The 16,436-nt window shown below is 41.2% G+C and overlaps 1 protein-coding gene across 2 annotated transcripts; it reads right to left on the bottom strand.

The window, feature by feature from the left end:
* Positions 1–3,977: 3,977 nt before the first annotated feature.
* impdh2 (IMP (inosine 5'-monophosphate) dehydrogenase 2) lies at positions 3,978–15,543 on the bottom strand. 2 transcript variants are annotated; one of them, XM_079177790.1, is made up of 15 exons: positions 15,073–15,543; positions 13,731–13,779; positions 13,030–13,131; positions 12,843–12,917; positions 12,139–12,345; positions 11,026–11,113; positions 10,685–10,884; positions 10,480–10,570; positions 10,103–10,198; positions 9,156–9,227; positions 6,879–7,022; positions 6,440–6,584; positions 5,769–5,912; positions 4,487–4,570; positions 3,978–4,394 (listed from the first exon to the last, which is right to left on the bottom strand). In XM_079177790.1, exons 1-15 carry the CDS (start codon positions 15,168–15,170, stop codon positions 4,373–4,375), a joined length of 1,617 nt encoding a protein of 538 aa, XP_079033916.1. In that variant the 5' UTR covers positions 15,171–15,543; the 3' UTR covers positions 3,978–4,372. The 2 variants fall into 2 exon arrangements, with proteins under 2 accessions (XP_079033916.1, XP_079033917.1); XM_079177791.1 differs by lacking the exon at positions 9,156–9,227.
* Positions 15,544–16,436: the final 893 nt, after the last annotated feature.

Here is a 16,436-nt window from a genome sequence, read left to right on the forward strand (position 1 = left end):
TTCAACATGTAAACAGTGAAGACGGATCGCAGATTCAACTCTAGTTTATATTTGATTAGTTTTCTGATTCAACATCTGGTCTAAATATATTCTTCATTGTAGACTGAACAACAAAAGGACCACAAACAACTTTCTTAATTTATTAGAAAGATCTGTCTTTTCATGATCTGATATTTCCCTCAATAACCTTTATTATGGATACAATTAAAGTCAGAGAGAGCTTTTTACATCATTTATCATCATTTCATTCAGTCACGTGAGGCTGATCATTCCTGAGTGTTGGGTTTGATGAGTTATATAATTAAAGAGAAACAATAATCATATTCTGGGTTAATTAATATTGACATCACAATCTGAATTTCAAAACGTACAGTCGCAAATAAATCATAAATAAGAACGCATTCCGTCGGTAGAAATCGGTCCTGTGTTTATGAACAGAACACTGTTTGTTAAAGAGGTAACAGACTACAGAGAGAAAACACCTCTACAGTGATAACTGTCTTTATTAGTATTATTAGTTACTATTATTAAGTACAGTGATCATGTGAACAGACACAAACTTCTCAAAAGTCTCTCCAGCTGTTAAAGCCGACTGTCAGCTGATCCAGCTGTGATCAGCTGATCCTCCGTCATCAGAAACAACACGTCACTTCACGTGACGCAACTGAGGAAAGGACGTCTCATGTCTCTTCAAATATATTTCCTTGTTCCTCTCTCCTCGCATGGTTTCCTCCATGCATCCCTGGTGGGAGGGACTAAGACGCATGGAAAGGACCCAACTGAGGGAAACGGGGATGCAATTAAGAGACTTGAGAAGTACCCACTGAGTCTACTCACACCAAATTAAACAGGCCTATCATTTGAAGTATCTGCAACCATGACAACAAAAATAACCCAATGATGAATTACGGTTTATTGTAGTTTTGTCGCATTTACTTTGACATTTTGTGTAGTTTTTGAAATGATGCATTATTTGTGCAAATACAAGGTTCGTTTAACTTGGTGTGTTTTGCTTCTGATACGTTTCTGCTCTCAGTGATTTGAAACCCTTCCTCTGTGTTGAGGTTCATGTATTTCTATGTAACCGTCTCCCAGGCTTTGTTTTGGGCCTGGTTCTGAGGACCTGCGTCCTTATGACAGACCTGGACAAAGAGTTCATCAACTACCCTGCAGAGATGTTCTTGCGGATGTTGAAGCTGATCACCATTCCTCTCTTCCTGTCAAATCTGGTGAGAGGTAAGCCACAGGTGTATTTCCCACTCTGTCAACGTTTACGTTAGCGTATACATGTTACACACATAGGAATTCATAATAATAGATATGATAATAATTGACATTATTTACATAATGACATCATTTCTCACAATTAACTTTCCATGACATTAATGTACCACTCAGAGATTATTTCACTGACGCTCTAACTTCAGTCTTAAGACCTCAGCTCATGTTTTTATTTATTTTTTTATAGAAATGTGTCGTCCGAGTGTTGACTTCTCCAGAAAGATCACCATCCGTTCAACAGTGTACTTTGTTGTAACCACTTTACTGGCTGTTGCTGTAGGTAAGAGAACTACAAAACATAAAATGTACTCTCAGTTGCCAGTTTATTAGGTACACAGTGTAATACAGGCCTGCAGTCAATCCTGCTTCATGTAGGTTATTATGTTCAGTTTTTATTTGATCTAATTTAGGCAGGTGTCGATTCAATCATCATTTTGTATGAAGTAGATTGCATTGCAGGGTGGACAAAATAATAGAAATACATTCTTAACTTGATGGAAGTACGGTTTATTGCAGGAATGCGGTATTAGACTGCCTTCGTAGAGTGTACCTAATATACTGATTGTAGTTTATTTTCACTGTTTTTATATATCCGTATATCCATATATCCGTCCTAGTCCATGTACCCTGAATTTAGTTTCCATTTTCTGATAACATTTCCTAAATGTCTATAATGCATGAATCTGCCCTGTATAGTCATGGTTATAAGCACTCATAAATATTCACAATGCTTTATAACAATATTCATAACACATTATAAAGCGATTTCTAATGACTTAAGGTCAAGTATCATTAAATCTATGTAGGAACACAAAATGATTTCTCCTATATATGAAGCAAACAATGGCCAGAGTTACGTTCTAACCACGTTATAATAAATTATAACAGTGATTATAGAGGCATTATAAAAAGATTATAATGTTTGTATGAAATGCTTTATAGTGTAATTTAATTGTTATAAAGCATTGTGAATATTTATGAGTGGTTGTAACAATAATGATTCAGTGCTATAAGATGATATGCATCATAAGTGTTTGTAATGCACTATAGACACGGGCTTCATAGAGTGTTTCCCCCTTTTATCTTGAAATATGATAAGATATGGCTCTACAAAATTACATTAAAAAAAGACATTAAAGCCACTGCATCAAACACATTCCATCACTAACTCATTTCAAATTATGACATTCTATTAAAATACAATCAGAACAATGTTCTCAACAATCTGTATACAAGTCACAGACCTTACTTCATGTATCGTGCCTACAAGATCCATTTTACATTAGTTTTTGAAATCGAACTGCACAATTGAGACAACTCTGGAACTGAATTGAACAGAACACAATTCTGAGACTTTTTACCTTAAAATGTCAACAGGAACATGTGGTGACAGTGTGGGCTGTTCCTCTTCCTTCCTCCTAGGTGAGGTCCTGTGATGTTGGCTTCTTAACGCCCCAATCAAAGTCCAGGAGTTCATTATGAAGGTGACAACATGGGGATTCACAGCCACAGCTGCCTCTCTCTGAACCAGCTTCCCTGTCTTCTCCCCTCTCAGGGTTGAGACCAATGAAGCACCTAAAACATGTAATAACAGAGAAAGCTTGTAAGATATTAGATGTGATAAGTTAAGATTGTTTGTGCTTAATACAGAATCCGGTTGGATTCAACAAATACCATTTTTTAAGTTATCTCATGATAATGACCTCTGTGTCTTCTAATGAGAGCATAATCTAATTTTGAGAAACAATTTCATCCTTTTGAGAAAAGAAACGGACAGACTTGCTTATGTGACACTTACCCAGCAGTATGAGTCATGGACGGGCTGGGAGGGTCACGGTGCGCCCAACGTCCACTGCAGTGACAGACATCTGTAGAACAAAGACAATGGTATCAAAACTAAAAAGGAAATTGTGTGTATAGTGATAGACATTAAAAATCATTCTTTTTTTTTCATGACTTTTGCCAACATACTATACTATGGCTTTTTTCATACATTTTTCAACCATCTACACGACGACTTTAAAACCTTTTTCGACAATTTTGTATGACTTTTTGAACTTATTTAAAACTTACTCTACTTACAGCTTTTTCATGCCTTCTGTGACTTAATGTTCTGACCTTTTTCGACTTTCTATACTATGACTTTTTTCGATAAATTATAAAATGGCTTTTTAATGATTTTTTTTCAACATACTGTACTATACCTTTATCATCATCGACATACCATACTATGCCATTTTCTTTACATACTATGACACACAATTACTTTTTTAAACTTAACTATGATTATATGGCTTATGTCGACATATTTTTTTTGACATACCATACTATGACTTTTTCTGACTGATAAATTATACAATAGATTTTTCAACATACTATACCGTGACTTTTTCAAACTTTTTTCAACATACGATGGCTTTTTAAATACTTTTCGACATACATTACTATGGCTTTTGTTAAACATGGTATATTTAGCCTTTTTTGACACTATACTGAGTTTTTTTCAGAACTTTTTCGACATTACTTTATTACCTTTTTCAACATTTTGGATATACTATACTATGACTTAGACCAATATGTCGATAAAACTAATAAAAAGTCATTTAAAAGTACATTTTGTTACATTGTCTCAAAGTACTAGATATTCACAAATATAAAAGCAGAGGCGACAAATACGAAGACAGCAGCTTGTGGAAAAACACGTACGTTTTATTATTGGACAACTTTTATTTTTTTGCCTTAACATGGACACTCCAGACATCTACTTTAATCACAACTTGAAAGGCATTGGGGGACTCAATCACACGTGCACTGATTGATAAATGCTTAATCCCCATTCTTCATACACACACACACAGCTACACAAAACACAGACAATGCATAGATGACACTGGCAGGAAGACTTGATGGATCATTGGAAGAGTAGAGAGGGGGCAAGAGCTCATCTTTAAAGACTAGATTGTATGAAAAGTGAATGGTGTGTGTGTGTGTGTGTGTGTGTGTGTGGGGGGGGCTATGAATGAAAGAAGGTCTGGCATGAAGTGTGTTTGCATAATGTGTCTGTTGGAAGGTTTCTCTGTCTGGCGTCTTCTCAAAACAGTCGTTTCTCATAACTGTGGGGAGAAAGAGGAAGATGTTGAAATATGAAACCAAATTAAAACAAAGTTGAAGTCTACTTAGGTGAGTAGTTTCTCTTTGTGTGTACCTGTGCAGGCTGTGGACTCCACCCTCCATTTGAGCCGAAGTTGTTCTCTTTTCAAATTTTAGATCTCCAGAGTACATCATGGCTCTGCAAAGACGAAATAAATGCTGTTACCCACATCAGACTTCAAGGGAGAGGATATAGCGCAGCATAGGCGCTGGGCAAGTACGTCTAAAGTGTCCCAAATTCATACTAATTCTATTCAGAATGTATTTCATAATTGTTATAATCATATAGTCTTAGCAGTTATGGCCTACTATACTATTACCACTACATTATGGATTATTTATGACTAGCATTCTATACTATTTAGATTTACACTATTCTTTATGTATTTTTTCACCGTAGTAATCTTTTTTTTTTTTAACCTATTCTGGCTTTTTCCAGATACTATACATGACTTATACTTTCTTTGACAAACTATGCTACGGCTTTTTTAAACATATTATATTACGACTTGTTTGCTTCTTTGACACACTGTACTACGATCTTTTATAACATTAAGGGCATACTTTACTATGACTTTAATGTCAACATTCTTTTTTTCACCCTACTCTAGTTTTCTAAATACTATTTTTTGGCTTTTTCATGAAACGTTTATGACATACCTATGACATGTATATGACAATAGCCCTTTTAGCTCTTTAACTATCAAAAGAGCAATAGCTCTATACTTGTGACTTGCTTAATGTCAAGTATACTCTATTCAACAAACCAGATATTTAAAGTACCCCGTGGCCACTTAAGTCTATATTTACGATACCTATAATGTTCAGATGTTTTTGATACTTTCATAGAGGTATTATGCGTTTTCTTTGCAGGTGGATAAATGCGATAACGCCTCAAAACTCGTGAGACCCAAGTTTGCTTGTCAGCCAGCTGTTGATTTAAGTGAAGGGTGGTTAGCCCTGACGTTAGCAACAGCTTGGGCCACTTAAGGTGGACCAGCCCCTCCTAGGTTTTACTTAGCACGGTTAATAACATCCCTACTGTAAACTAGGTTGAAATTTGAGCAACAGCATAATGGTGTATATTCAATGTTTCATTTTCACAGGCAGAAAGAGAGGAACATTTGATTAAAATAAAACAAGATATTTAAGTCATTGTTGGAACCGTAATGGTATTGCTAAGCACTCTGTATGGAAAAGTGCTCGGTCTGATAAAAGTGGTGTCAGTGCATCTTGTAATGGTAGAATTTATGGCCGTTGTATTGAAATGCAATTGATAGCACAGGTGTACCTTGCATTTCATTATCCTGAGTGCACGCGGTTCTATGTGTCTTTACCTGAGCTGTGTGAGGCTCTTGGCTCCGATGTCCTGACAGGAGTGCTGGATGCCAGCCAGCAGGTAGGGAACAAACTTGTGGATGGAGCCTTTGTCCTGCACCGCTCCAGAAACACCCTGAGCCACTTTAATCTTATCACACTCACTGTGAGGGAGGAGGAGGAAAACAATGTGTCAGTGACATTTAAAGCAGAGGATCGTGTGTAACCTGTGTACTGCCACCTTGTGGCTAAAGATCCATTATAAGGTGATTCAATTAAAAGCAGTTTTTCTTTTGAATACTCTCCTTTTTGAGAATGTTGTGAGGTTTGCTTTAAAACAAGTAAGAGATTGAATTTAAGCATCATTGAGTCAAATGTCTGTGACTCAGTGCTTCTTTAGTGGGCTCATCATTCTTTACCACAAGGTATGTGGTAATGTCTAATGTTCTGAAAACCACAGAGCATTGTGGGAGGAAGAACGGTTGTCTGGGAAGATCTGTTAAAGAATGGTCTCTAATGGCATTTTAGTGAGACGGTGCACTTTCATGTTCTCTTCTGGGGGTAAGAGTTAGACCATTGCTTTGTAGTGATTTAACCTGCAGATATACAGTCACTACTATGGTGCCGTCAACTGTAAACTGATCGACTTGAATGATGCATTCCGTTAGGCCAGTTTTAGTTTTTGTTGTACCTGAAGTATCTGGTCTGGGAGCCCAGGTTTTTATCCATGGCATCCAGGGAGCCCATGCCGCGGTATTTCTTTAGCCTGATGCCGTCAGAGAAGAAATATTCACCAGGAGCTTCACTGGTGGCAGCCAGCAAAGAGCCCATCATCACTGGACACACGGAGACAAAGAGAGAGAGATTGAAAGATGACGACTGAAAGGAAGAGAGGCTGGGTGTTTCTTTCCAGCATGAATCTGGATTCACACGGAGTAAACGACTTAATCCAAATCTGAAAATCTACCGTCCAAATTATAATCCTCTGAAAAACATGACGGATGAAAGCATAAAAAAAAAAAAAGAATCCTTATTTACGTTACATCTGGTGGCCAAGTTTGAAATAAAATGGTTTTATTTTAATTTTGTGCTTATCTCACTCCGACTCTGAAACACCCATCTATCCATACCTGTGGATGCTCCCAGTGCCAAAGCTTTGGCAATGTGCCCAACCGTCTGGATGCCGCCATCAGCGATGACCGGCACACCGAAACGCCTGGCGTACTCCGATACCTTATAGACAGCTGTGGCCTGGGGTCTGCCGCACGCCAGCACTGAAGAGGGAAAGCAGAGCGATGACACGGGATTAAATGATGTGAGGAAAAAGTGTACCGCTGTTGAATTAAATCATTTTAAACATGTTGCTCGTCTCCTGATGACTGTAAGCTAGTCCTGTACTACATATCCCCCCCCCCCCCCCCCCCCCAACCAACCTACTACAGAATACACAACCGAAGCTCACAAAAGGCGAACACACCTCACCAGACAAAGCTTTACAGATTCATGTTGGAAATTGGAATAAAAAGCGGACATTTTCCATCTTTGCCAGCAAATTATCCTTCCATATCAGCCTAAGTTTACAAAAATGCTTCAACATAAATACAAATCAGAGGTTTGGAACCTGGAGCTGTTGATTTGATAAACATCAAAAACGTCCCGACTGAGCTCAAGAGTTCATTTTGATAAGCGTGGTGATCCAAGTGATGTTAAAAAAAACATAAGAAATAAAGAAAATCTCACACACAGTGAAGGAGCAGACTGGCTGGGAACAAATCTCTTTCTGTTGTCATGCTACTTAAAGAAAAGTGAGAATGGGGAAGTTGTACTTGTCACATCAGCAGATAAATCCCACACCGCACGGAGACTCCAAACCCGTCTCTCATAATACATCCTGCCGCTATGAGGGACACAGACGATCACATTTACAACGAGCCGCCAAAGATCAACATCACAATTCCTGTTTTCTTTCCTGTGAACTCGGGGCTGCACGGTGCTTACCAACCAAACCGGTAGTCCTAATTATCCTGCTCTGTATTGATGGCCACGATCTTAGAGAAGAAATGTTGCAAATGGCAACAGGTTACAAGTCATCTGCATCTTTAAAGCTAGAATAACAAGTAGGTACCTGTGTAATACCTGCAGTATTTAATACCTGTAGTATTAAACTGCACAAGCAAACACTCCTCCAACTTAGTAATACGACTATGGTACGAGTGTGTTTTACAGAGTAACTAAGCAAACTCACACTGTAGGTAATCCGGGGTGGGAATGGCTCTTCCATTAACAATGATATCTTGTATTTAGAGAAGTGTTACAGAATGTAAACACTTTGAATGCGTATTGCTGGAAAGAAATTACCACAACCATAAACATTTTTTTAAATCCCCAAAATGGGTTTGATTACATGAAGGCACGGCTAGTGTTTTTTTTATTGTTCTGTAAAGCATGTGATCAAAGCAAAAATAAAACACACACACACACACACACACACACACACACACACACACACACACACACACACACACAAGAATAGAAACACCTCATCCTTGCTCAGACCACACAGAGCAGGTGAGCACCGATGTGTCCTCTCGTAAATAAAATATTAGAAAAGTAACGCACACCAAAGGTGATAATGAGGTGCTGATCACTAGAAGTAGACTTAAGAGAAGGACAACAAGTGTCACACACTCTGGCTCCATGTGCATTACTCTAAGGCCTTCCTAAAGCTCAACATTCAAAATGTCCTCTCACACAACCATGCTACAATTCACAAGTGTGCAACTATCAGCTGGCAGCACTTGCAGACTCTGAATATACTATGTTGACTCTTAGAAAGTGAGTCACAGACATGAGAATATGACACAAACGGCTGAATGGAGATCCATTTATCAAGGCCGCCTTGTCCTTGATAATGATGATTAATAATGAAGCGAAAGTGCAGTCTGAAACATAACCCGCCCGGCCCCGCCCACTTCAGTCCACCACCTCTGCTGGACAGGGACACCCTGTGGCTGCCAACAGCATTGCTGAGCCAAACTTTCGAACGCCAAATGTTAGAAATGGGTGTTAGGAGTGGATGAGCGCTGTGGCCTACAACTGATGCAGTCACCATCTGACCAATGGTATCCTTAGGCAGCCCGAAGGACACCAATGGAAAGGTCAGTAAAGTGGGTGGAGGAAGAGCAACATTCACACATGATGATTGACGGATTAGTGACGACGCGGGAACAAGCAAAACCCCAAAACCCCAAAGGTCAGCTCTCAATACGAAACAAAAACAACCTATGACCACTACCTCTAGTACTTCTACCGATGCAAAGCTGTTAACCAATCGATGCAGCAGGCTGTGAAGTGTGGGGGGCGGGCACACTGCGATAGTGGAGCCAATGGGGGACGGGTAAACTTACTGCAGTATCCCGTAACAGTGGTTGGGGTTTTGGGGCTGTGGAGATTTATTGCTGGTGGTACACTGAGGGGAGCTGGGCACGGACAAGTACATGGACACGCACAAACACAAGGGTGGGACGTCAGATAGAGAATTAAAGATAAAGATAAAGAGGGAATAAACAGAGAGAGAGAGAGAAGAAGAGAAAGAAGGGGAGGTGACAGGTTGGAGGACAAGAAAATGACAGACAAAAGTGAAGAAAACTGTAAGTAAAAGAAAATTAACAAATATTGCGAATGACTTGAGAGGAAAAATGAAGAGAGACAACAAGAAATGCAGACTAACAATACCTCTTGTAAACTTCTTGGCTATGCCCGACAAAGCACAGCTAAAAGCATCCCAGTGACAACTTAGATTTGGAATCCATACTTGGCTGTAACAGCCCTATCTGCACAATTTAACCATCCGCAGTTCATCTTTCCAGGTGGTCACAACGACATAGCACCTGACGTGACTTGGTTGAGAGAAATGACTTGACTTGTGAAGATAATCTGGCAGGACGCGCCAGAGACAGACTCGGAACACACACACACACACAGTGCACCTGAAGCACATGTGGTGGACGACACGAACAAAGACAAAAACAACTCCAGCACGCCCGTCTTCCCACGTGAGCAGCCTTGTGACGAGCAATCTGTCGTCTTCCGCTAAGACACGCCACTCAGGGTAAAACTAAAAATTGTTGAACCAAACGATTATTTTCGTGCCAGTTATCAAGCTGGCGCTCGGGTCGTTAAACAAGCAAACCGGACACTTGGCATCCCGCTTATTTCTGCCAAACCAAAGTCAAATCAACAAGACGACGAACTGCACGTCATTTCACTAAGATTGTCCTTTCTTGATTGGCACTTTAAATAACCACATTGAAGCAGTTAGTGAGGCCAATGGTGGTTGTTTAGCGTCACTTACCTTCCTGCGTTATGCAGATGGAGCCGCTGCCCATCCCCACTCTCAGCCCGTCGACTCCTGCGTCTATCAGGTTCTTAGCCTGAGCGGCGGTCACCACTGCAGGCAGGGAGGGGGAGACAGAAAGGCCGTTAGAGCTGGACTAGGGTTCGGTGTCAAAATGAAGATTTTCTGATTCCAAACACACTTCATTTGAGTGAGCCAATATCAATTCTTAAAATCCAGAGATCGATCTTTAGCTTTAAACAGACTAGAGATCCTTAATTGAATCAAAACCTGCCAGGAGCGAACTGTAAGCAATGTGATCACTTGGGACGGGTAGCTGGGATCAATGGAGATACCGTCTCTGGTTATAAAAAGGTAAAGAAACGCGGAATTACCGTTGCCTCCGATGACCTGGACATTGGGATACTTTTCTTTGATGTATTTGATCATGTTGATCTGGAAGATTGAGTTGCCTTGAGAGGAGTCCTGGAGACACAGAAGAAAGCACCACAACATGGATATTTACAGAGCATTTTTACTTTGAATGACAGCTTGGAGACTTAATTCTCCCCCGTTTTTCATGGGAAACAACCTCCGTACCAGTACAACCACGTCCACCCCGCTCTGCACAAGCAGGTCCAGTCGGTACTTGTCGTCGTTGTGGGTGCCGATGGCGGCGCCACACAGCAGCTGTTTGCGAGAGTCTTTGGCGGCCAGAGGGAAGTCTCTGTTCTTCTTCAGGTCTGTGCGGGCAATGATGGACACCAGGGAGCCCTCCTCATTCACTATAGGCAGCTTACCTGCAGGACGAATCAGAGGAGGTCAAACACGTACAGACGCTCAACACCTAGATGCACGATCATTCATTTGATGTTTTCAACTGAAATGTTAAGTAAAAACATCATGCGAGTCATGACTGATAACTTGAACAGCCTCCTCACCTTTCTTACTCCTCTGGAGGATTTCGTTGGCTTCTTTCAGTGTCACACCAGCAGGGGCAACCACCAGATCCTCGAGTTTCGTCATCACCTGTCAAAGACATTTAAACACACGGAGTATAAAGAAAGGAAGCAGTCACACTCCATGCAGAGGTTTCAGAGAATGTAGGAGCTTTCAGTATTCCTGGGAGTTTTAGGACTTTAAAGATACGACGCTTTAACACCGAAAAACAGGTCATCTAAAAAAAATCTTGCACACAAATTCAGGCTTTGTCTTTGTATTTGCATGATAACAATTCAGACACAGCCTGAGGTGATGTATTCATAACGCTTGTTTTATTTGACCAAATGTCCCAAATAAATAAAAGCACGCATTTACGACACCATTTGATTATTATTGTGTTAACCTTAATATACTGTTATATTTTGTCTTTTATAGCTAATTAAAATATTTTCTAGTAAAGTTTGTAAAAAGTAATATTATATTTAATGTCATCTTTGCCGCTCAAAAGTTTGGGGTCACTTGTTCTACTGATGATAGTCGATGTCACCACAGTGTCACATCATTATGGTGCATTTGGGCCTTTAATTATTTTAAAAAAGCCCTTTTCTTTGGGCCTGCTGCAGTCTATTTAGTGGTTGTATTGAACAGGTTTAAGCAGTGATTTGTTAGTCTATCATATGTTCAGCTGATATTCTGTGATCCAATTCCAATAGTGCTAATCCTAGACTAACCTATTTCTATTGTGATGTTTTAAGAATAGCTCTTTAACTCACCTGACAGCGTGGTCGCTTCTTAAAGGGATTAATGTACAACTGACACACAAACAGGGCCCCGTTCCTATTTAAACCTGCACACATTTTGATGCTAACTTTCCAGTGTATTTGACCAAAGACTGTTGATTTCATCTGTTCTTATTCAACTGTTGCTCAGAGAGATCTTTGTCTCTTCCTGCTTTTTCAGGTGTCAGTCTGGTTGAACCATTTGTCCAAATCATTCCTCTTTTTTTGTCTACCGGTTTCCATTAAAATATCACTTTGTATTACAATTTTTTTTCCATCCAACACCCTAGTTTTAGTAACTAATGGCCAACGACTAATCTAACTTCCACCCACCTCGCTCAGCGGCAGGTTGTGCTCCTCCTCCTTCAGGAAGTCGATGTCTCTAGAAGAGATGATGCCCACCAGCTTGCCGCCCATCTTTCCGTTGTCTGTGATCGGGATTCCACAGAAGCCGTGGCGAGCCTTGGCCTGGAAGACGTCCCGAACACGCTCGTTGGGGCTCATCACCACCGGGTCTGTGATGAAGCCCTGTTCATAACGCTGGTGGGGGAGGGAAGGAAGGAGAGGAGGAGAAGGGAGGGTGAGGAAGAACATAGAGAGGCAGGAGGAGGAGGATGGTGTGGAACAAAAAAAAAAAAACACAAAAAGGGAAGTGGATTTAGGAGCCGGCATTGCAGAGAAAAGGAGGGCAATATTAGGGGAAAGGATGTAAGGGATTCAATAAGGAGGGATGGATAAAGAATATTTGAGTGTTTTCACTGCCTACACTCTAGAGCAGAGGAGGGATGCAGGGAAATAACACCGCTACCTTTTACAAAATGAGAACAGCAAATCAAAACAGAGAAAGACAAAGAGATGGTGACGTGAGATGACAGAAAAGATAAACATACAAAACAATGACGGGGAAAAAAATGTAACAAATGAAATGTAATGTGTGAGGGAAAACCCTTAAATAACAGAAGAGGCAAGCTGAGCAGATGAACAAGATGAAAGAGTAAAATAAAAGATAAAACCAGACGGAGAGTCATCGTCACTACCTTGACTTTGCGAACTTCATTGGCCTGGAACTCTGGCGTGCAGTTGTGGTGGATGAAGCCGATGCCACCCGTTAGCTGCGAGGAGACAACACATCAGTGCGTTTGCGAGCGAGCGAGCCTCACAGCGTGCCGACGTGACAATAACACAATCTAAAGAAACCGTGCGTTCGCGTCTTGTGCTACTTACCGCCATAGCGATGGCCAAGTTGGCCTCTGTGACGGTGTCCATGGGAGAGGAGACGAAGGGCGTCTTCATGGTGATCTGTTTGGTGAGCGCTGAGGTCAAGTCCTGGACAAAAGAGGTCACGTTAACACGCCGAAAAGCTACTCCTGAGTAACACGACTATTAGGATTCTCAACGTAAAACCTGCTAGAGCAGAGAAATCAGTGTAAACCACCTCAAAGACGGGACATCTTTTAAGACGTTTACACTGGAATATTCATTTATAATTAAGCTTTATATTCATGTAACAGGCCTTTTTTTTTTTTTACAGAAAACATTTTGACATGTCACATTAGGAAAACAAAGTGTAAGAGAAGTACAGTTTAATTTAGTTTAGTTGCTTCGATTTCAGGGTCCTTGTATTGATATTGGTGGTGGTTAAGTTCTCTCACTTAAGGACTCTTGTGCTACTTCATTTAAGCACTAACCACCATCCCATCAGTCACAGCGGGTGGCCGTATTTTACTGCGCTGGCTCGTTGAGGCATTGTTTGCCTAATTCAGGGAGTATTTGTGCTGGGAGGCACACAGCTGATAATCCTCACTCTCGCCCCACGCGCTCCCATCTCGGACATCATCCCACATTCAGATTAGTTTAATACCACAGCAGCCGCATTAAAACCGATGTTATGCATTGGCAAATGTGTGTCCTTCCTCGCGACTCACCACGTGTTCTGATGAGAAGTCAATGTAGCCTGGCAGAATCAGAAAGTCACTGGAGAGAGAGAGAGAGAGAGAGAGAGACGAGAAAGATGAGGTTAAGAGCAGCTTCTTACAAAACCGGTCCGTCCTAACGGCTTTGAATCCGCCAGTCAAACATGAGGACGTGACAGATGTCACACAAACTCGAACTTCACGTTCCAAAGCTGAGAAATAAAACCGTAAGAGGAACACTAAACCATTACCGTTTGACCCACCGCGCGCTTCACTGTACAATTAAGAGAACTAAGATTGTAAAAATCTAATGTGACGCACATTTAATCACTAATATTATACTTTAATAACAAACTTTCAATAGCATTCAAAGCAATCACATAAACCAGGGGTTCAGTGGGTCATCAATACACTTTTGTTTTAATGCTACTGTAGTTGCCTATTCTTTAAACTTACTCTGTAAAGCACAGATGGTTTATTGTGGGTCTATTAAACAGTGAAACTAAATTGGCAACCTCAATATCTCATTTTGCGTAACCGGTAGATATATTGATGTCAAATATTGACACGGTCAGCGTCTAGTCGGTGCATGGCTCTACTCTCTCTTCTTTGTTGTACAGGTACAGCCTGGGTCCACACAGGACTGTGTCAGTCAGGACCTAAATATGGAACCAGTGTGTGACCTGAAGGAATGTGTTGTCCCCCCCCCCCCCCCCCCCCCCCCTCCCCCTCCCCCTCCCCTTCAGTTCCAAGAAGGTGTTATTCAGACTGCACAAGTGTGTTCACTTATGTAAGACAGACTGTACTTTACTCATCAGCAATCTTCTTGGGCTGGCAACGTGTAATTAAAAATTGGAGGCACAGCTTTCTGAGACACCATATTGGGCTGTGGTGACTTCTACTGTTCATGTGGCATACCTGTCACAAATATTAACTTACTCACGCTGTAAAAACAGTTATATACCGTCTTCTGTGGCTCTGGAGCCGCTTTCTCGTGTCGGTCCATATGAAACATGCTACTGGTTGCAACAAGGGAAATGTGGCACGCGATGTTTTGATCGTTCTGAGAGACTGTTCCTTTAAAAAAGGGGGCGGTAAGTGTTTATTTCAACAAATAACTGATCTATTATTCAGTAGTTCAACCGTCACAGACTGTCCCCAAAAAGATGTCTGACTTTCGCAACACCAGATCCAGTTGCTGGACAGCTGAGCCACATTCTGCAGCAGTAAGTTAAACCAGTGAACACACGCGCTAGTCTACCGTTAGCACACACAGCTACGTTACATCACAGAGCTAGACGGAGTGTGTTGCCACGCTCGGCCCGGTTAGTGGGAGTGATCGTGGGGTCTTTACTTGTATGTGAGCCCGTCTCCTCCGTTGAACAGCTGCAGTCCCGACAGCCCATCATCGGGGACGTAACCGGTTTGACCGCTGATCAGGTAGTCCGCCATGATGTCAGATTAAACGCTCACCAGTCCTCCAGTGTTACAACTAATAACAATAACTTTTTTAAAAAGCCGGCTATGGCAACGAGAAGACACACAAACAGACAACAAACACAGGCCGGGAACAGAGACCGAGAACTTTCTTCCTTCTCCCCCGTGTGTGTGTTGCTCTTCTTCTCGGTCACTTAACGGTCCAACCGTGGTGCTGGTCCGCGCGCCTGTGAGCAGCCGGGAAGAGTCCTGAGTTTCTGGTTGTCTGTTAGCGGCTGTACGTTGAACATAAGATGTCGGTGTGAACGCGTGTGTGTCTTCACTCGGGCCTCCTCTCTACCAGCCAGAGCTGGGCGCTCATATTCTTTCTGCAGCTCCCTCAGACACGTGCATTCTTTCCTTGGCGTCGGTTTCCGACACTGACGCCACTTCCGGTAGCCAGGCTCCGTTATTTTTTTTCTTATCATAGAGAGAATAGCTTTTGCTATTATATAGCTTATTGCTATTATATAGCTTATTGTTATTATATAGCTTATTGTTATTATATATCTTATTGAAAATAAAAAAAGAAGTTACTATTTTAGTGTCATAACTGAATACGAGTCAGCTCAGTGGAACATATAGAACTCAAGATCAATGCTAATATTTGGCTTGAAAATCTAGTACTCAGACCTTTTACTCAAGTCCTGCATTCAAAATGTCCCTTAATCACAACAGTTTTGGCATCAAAATATACTTTGTACAGGTTTCAAAATTGTAATACAGCACTTAAATATATGTATAGATACTCTCCACCGCTCTTAAAAGCAAAGAAGAGTATGATTCTGAGCTGTCATTTGGAAAGAGGTTGGATGATTTTACAAGTCAGGAATACAACATTTTTCCCACTTTATCTGAACACATTTTCCATTTAACCAAACATCCCATACAGTTGTTTTATAACGGGATGTGCCTGCCTGTCCTGCTTTGGAATAAACACTTGAGGGTGCTATCCTCCCCACACTCCGTGTTACTGTATTGAAGTTGAAACTGGGTCACACTTGAGAAGCGGAGTCCTTAACACCATCTTGGCAAGCAATTGCGCTTGCCTATATTAGGCCAACAGCAAGACACCACGGGCCCTGGAAGTAAATAGGAGCCACTCTCATAATGTCAGAGGTGGCCAGGGTTTCTTCAGCAACAACACAGTGACTGTCGAAAAAAACATGAAATATTTTGAACATGTAGAATGGCTAGAATGGCATTTCCCCTATCCCACATGCCAGATGCAGGGTGAGGACA

Source organism: Pholis gunnellus (assembly GCF_910591455.1).
Source record: "Pholis gunnellus genome assembly, chromosome: 2".
NCBI classification, from domain to species: domain Eukaryota; kingdom Metazoa; phylum Chordata; class Actinopteri; order Perciformes; family Pholidae; genus Pholis; species Pholis gunnellus.

Bases quoted from the DNA above. Each gene is read 5' to 3' on its own strand.
- impdh2 (XM_079177790.1), bottom strand. From the start codon at position 15,170: ATGGCGGACTACCTGATCAGCGGTCAAACCGGTTACGTCCCCGATGAT. The intron at 10,571-10,684 runs GTACGGAGGTTG...CTGTGTCTCCAG, and splicing joins GGGTGGACGTGGTTGTACTG to GACTCCTCTCAAGGCAACTC. The intron at 6,585-6,878 runs GTATGGATAGAT...CCGTGTGTCCAG, and splicing joins GGCACTGGGAGCATCCACAG to TGATGATGGGCTCTTTGCTG.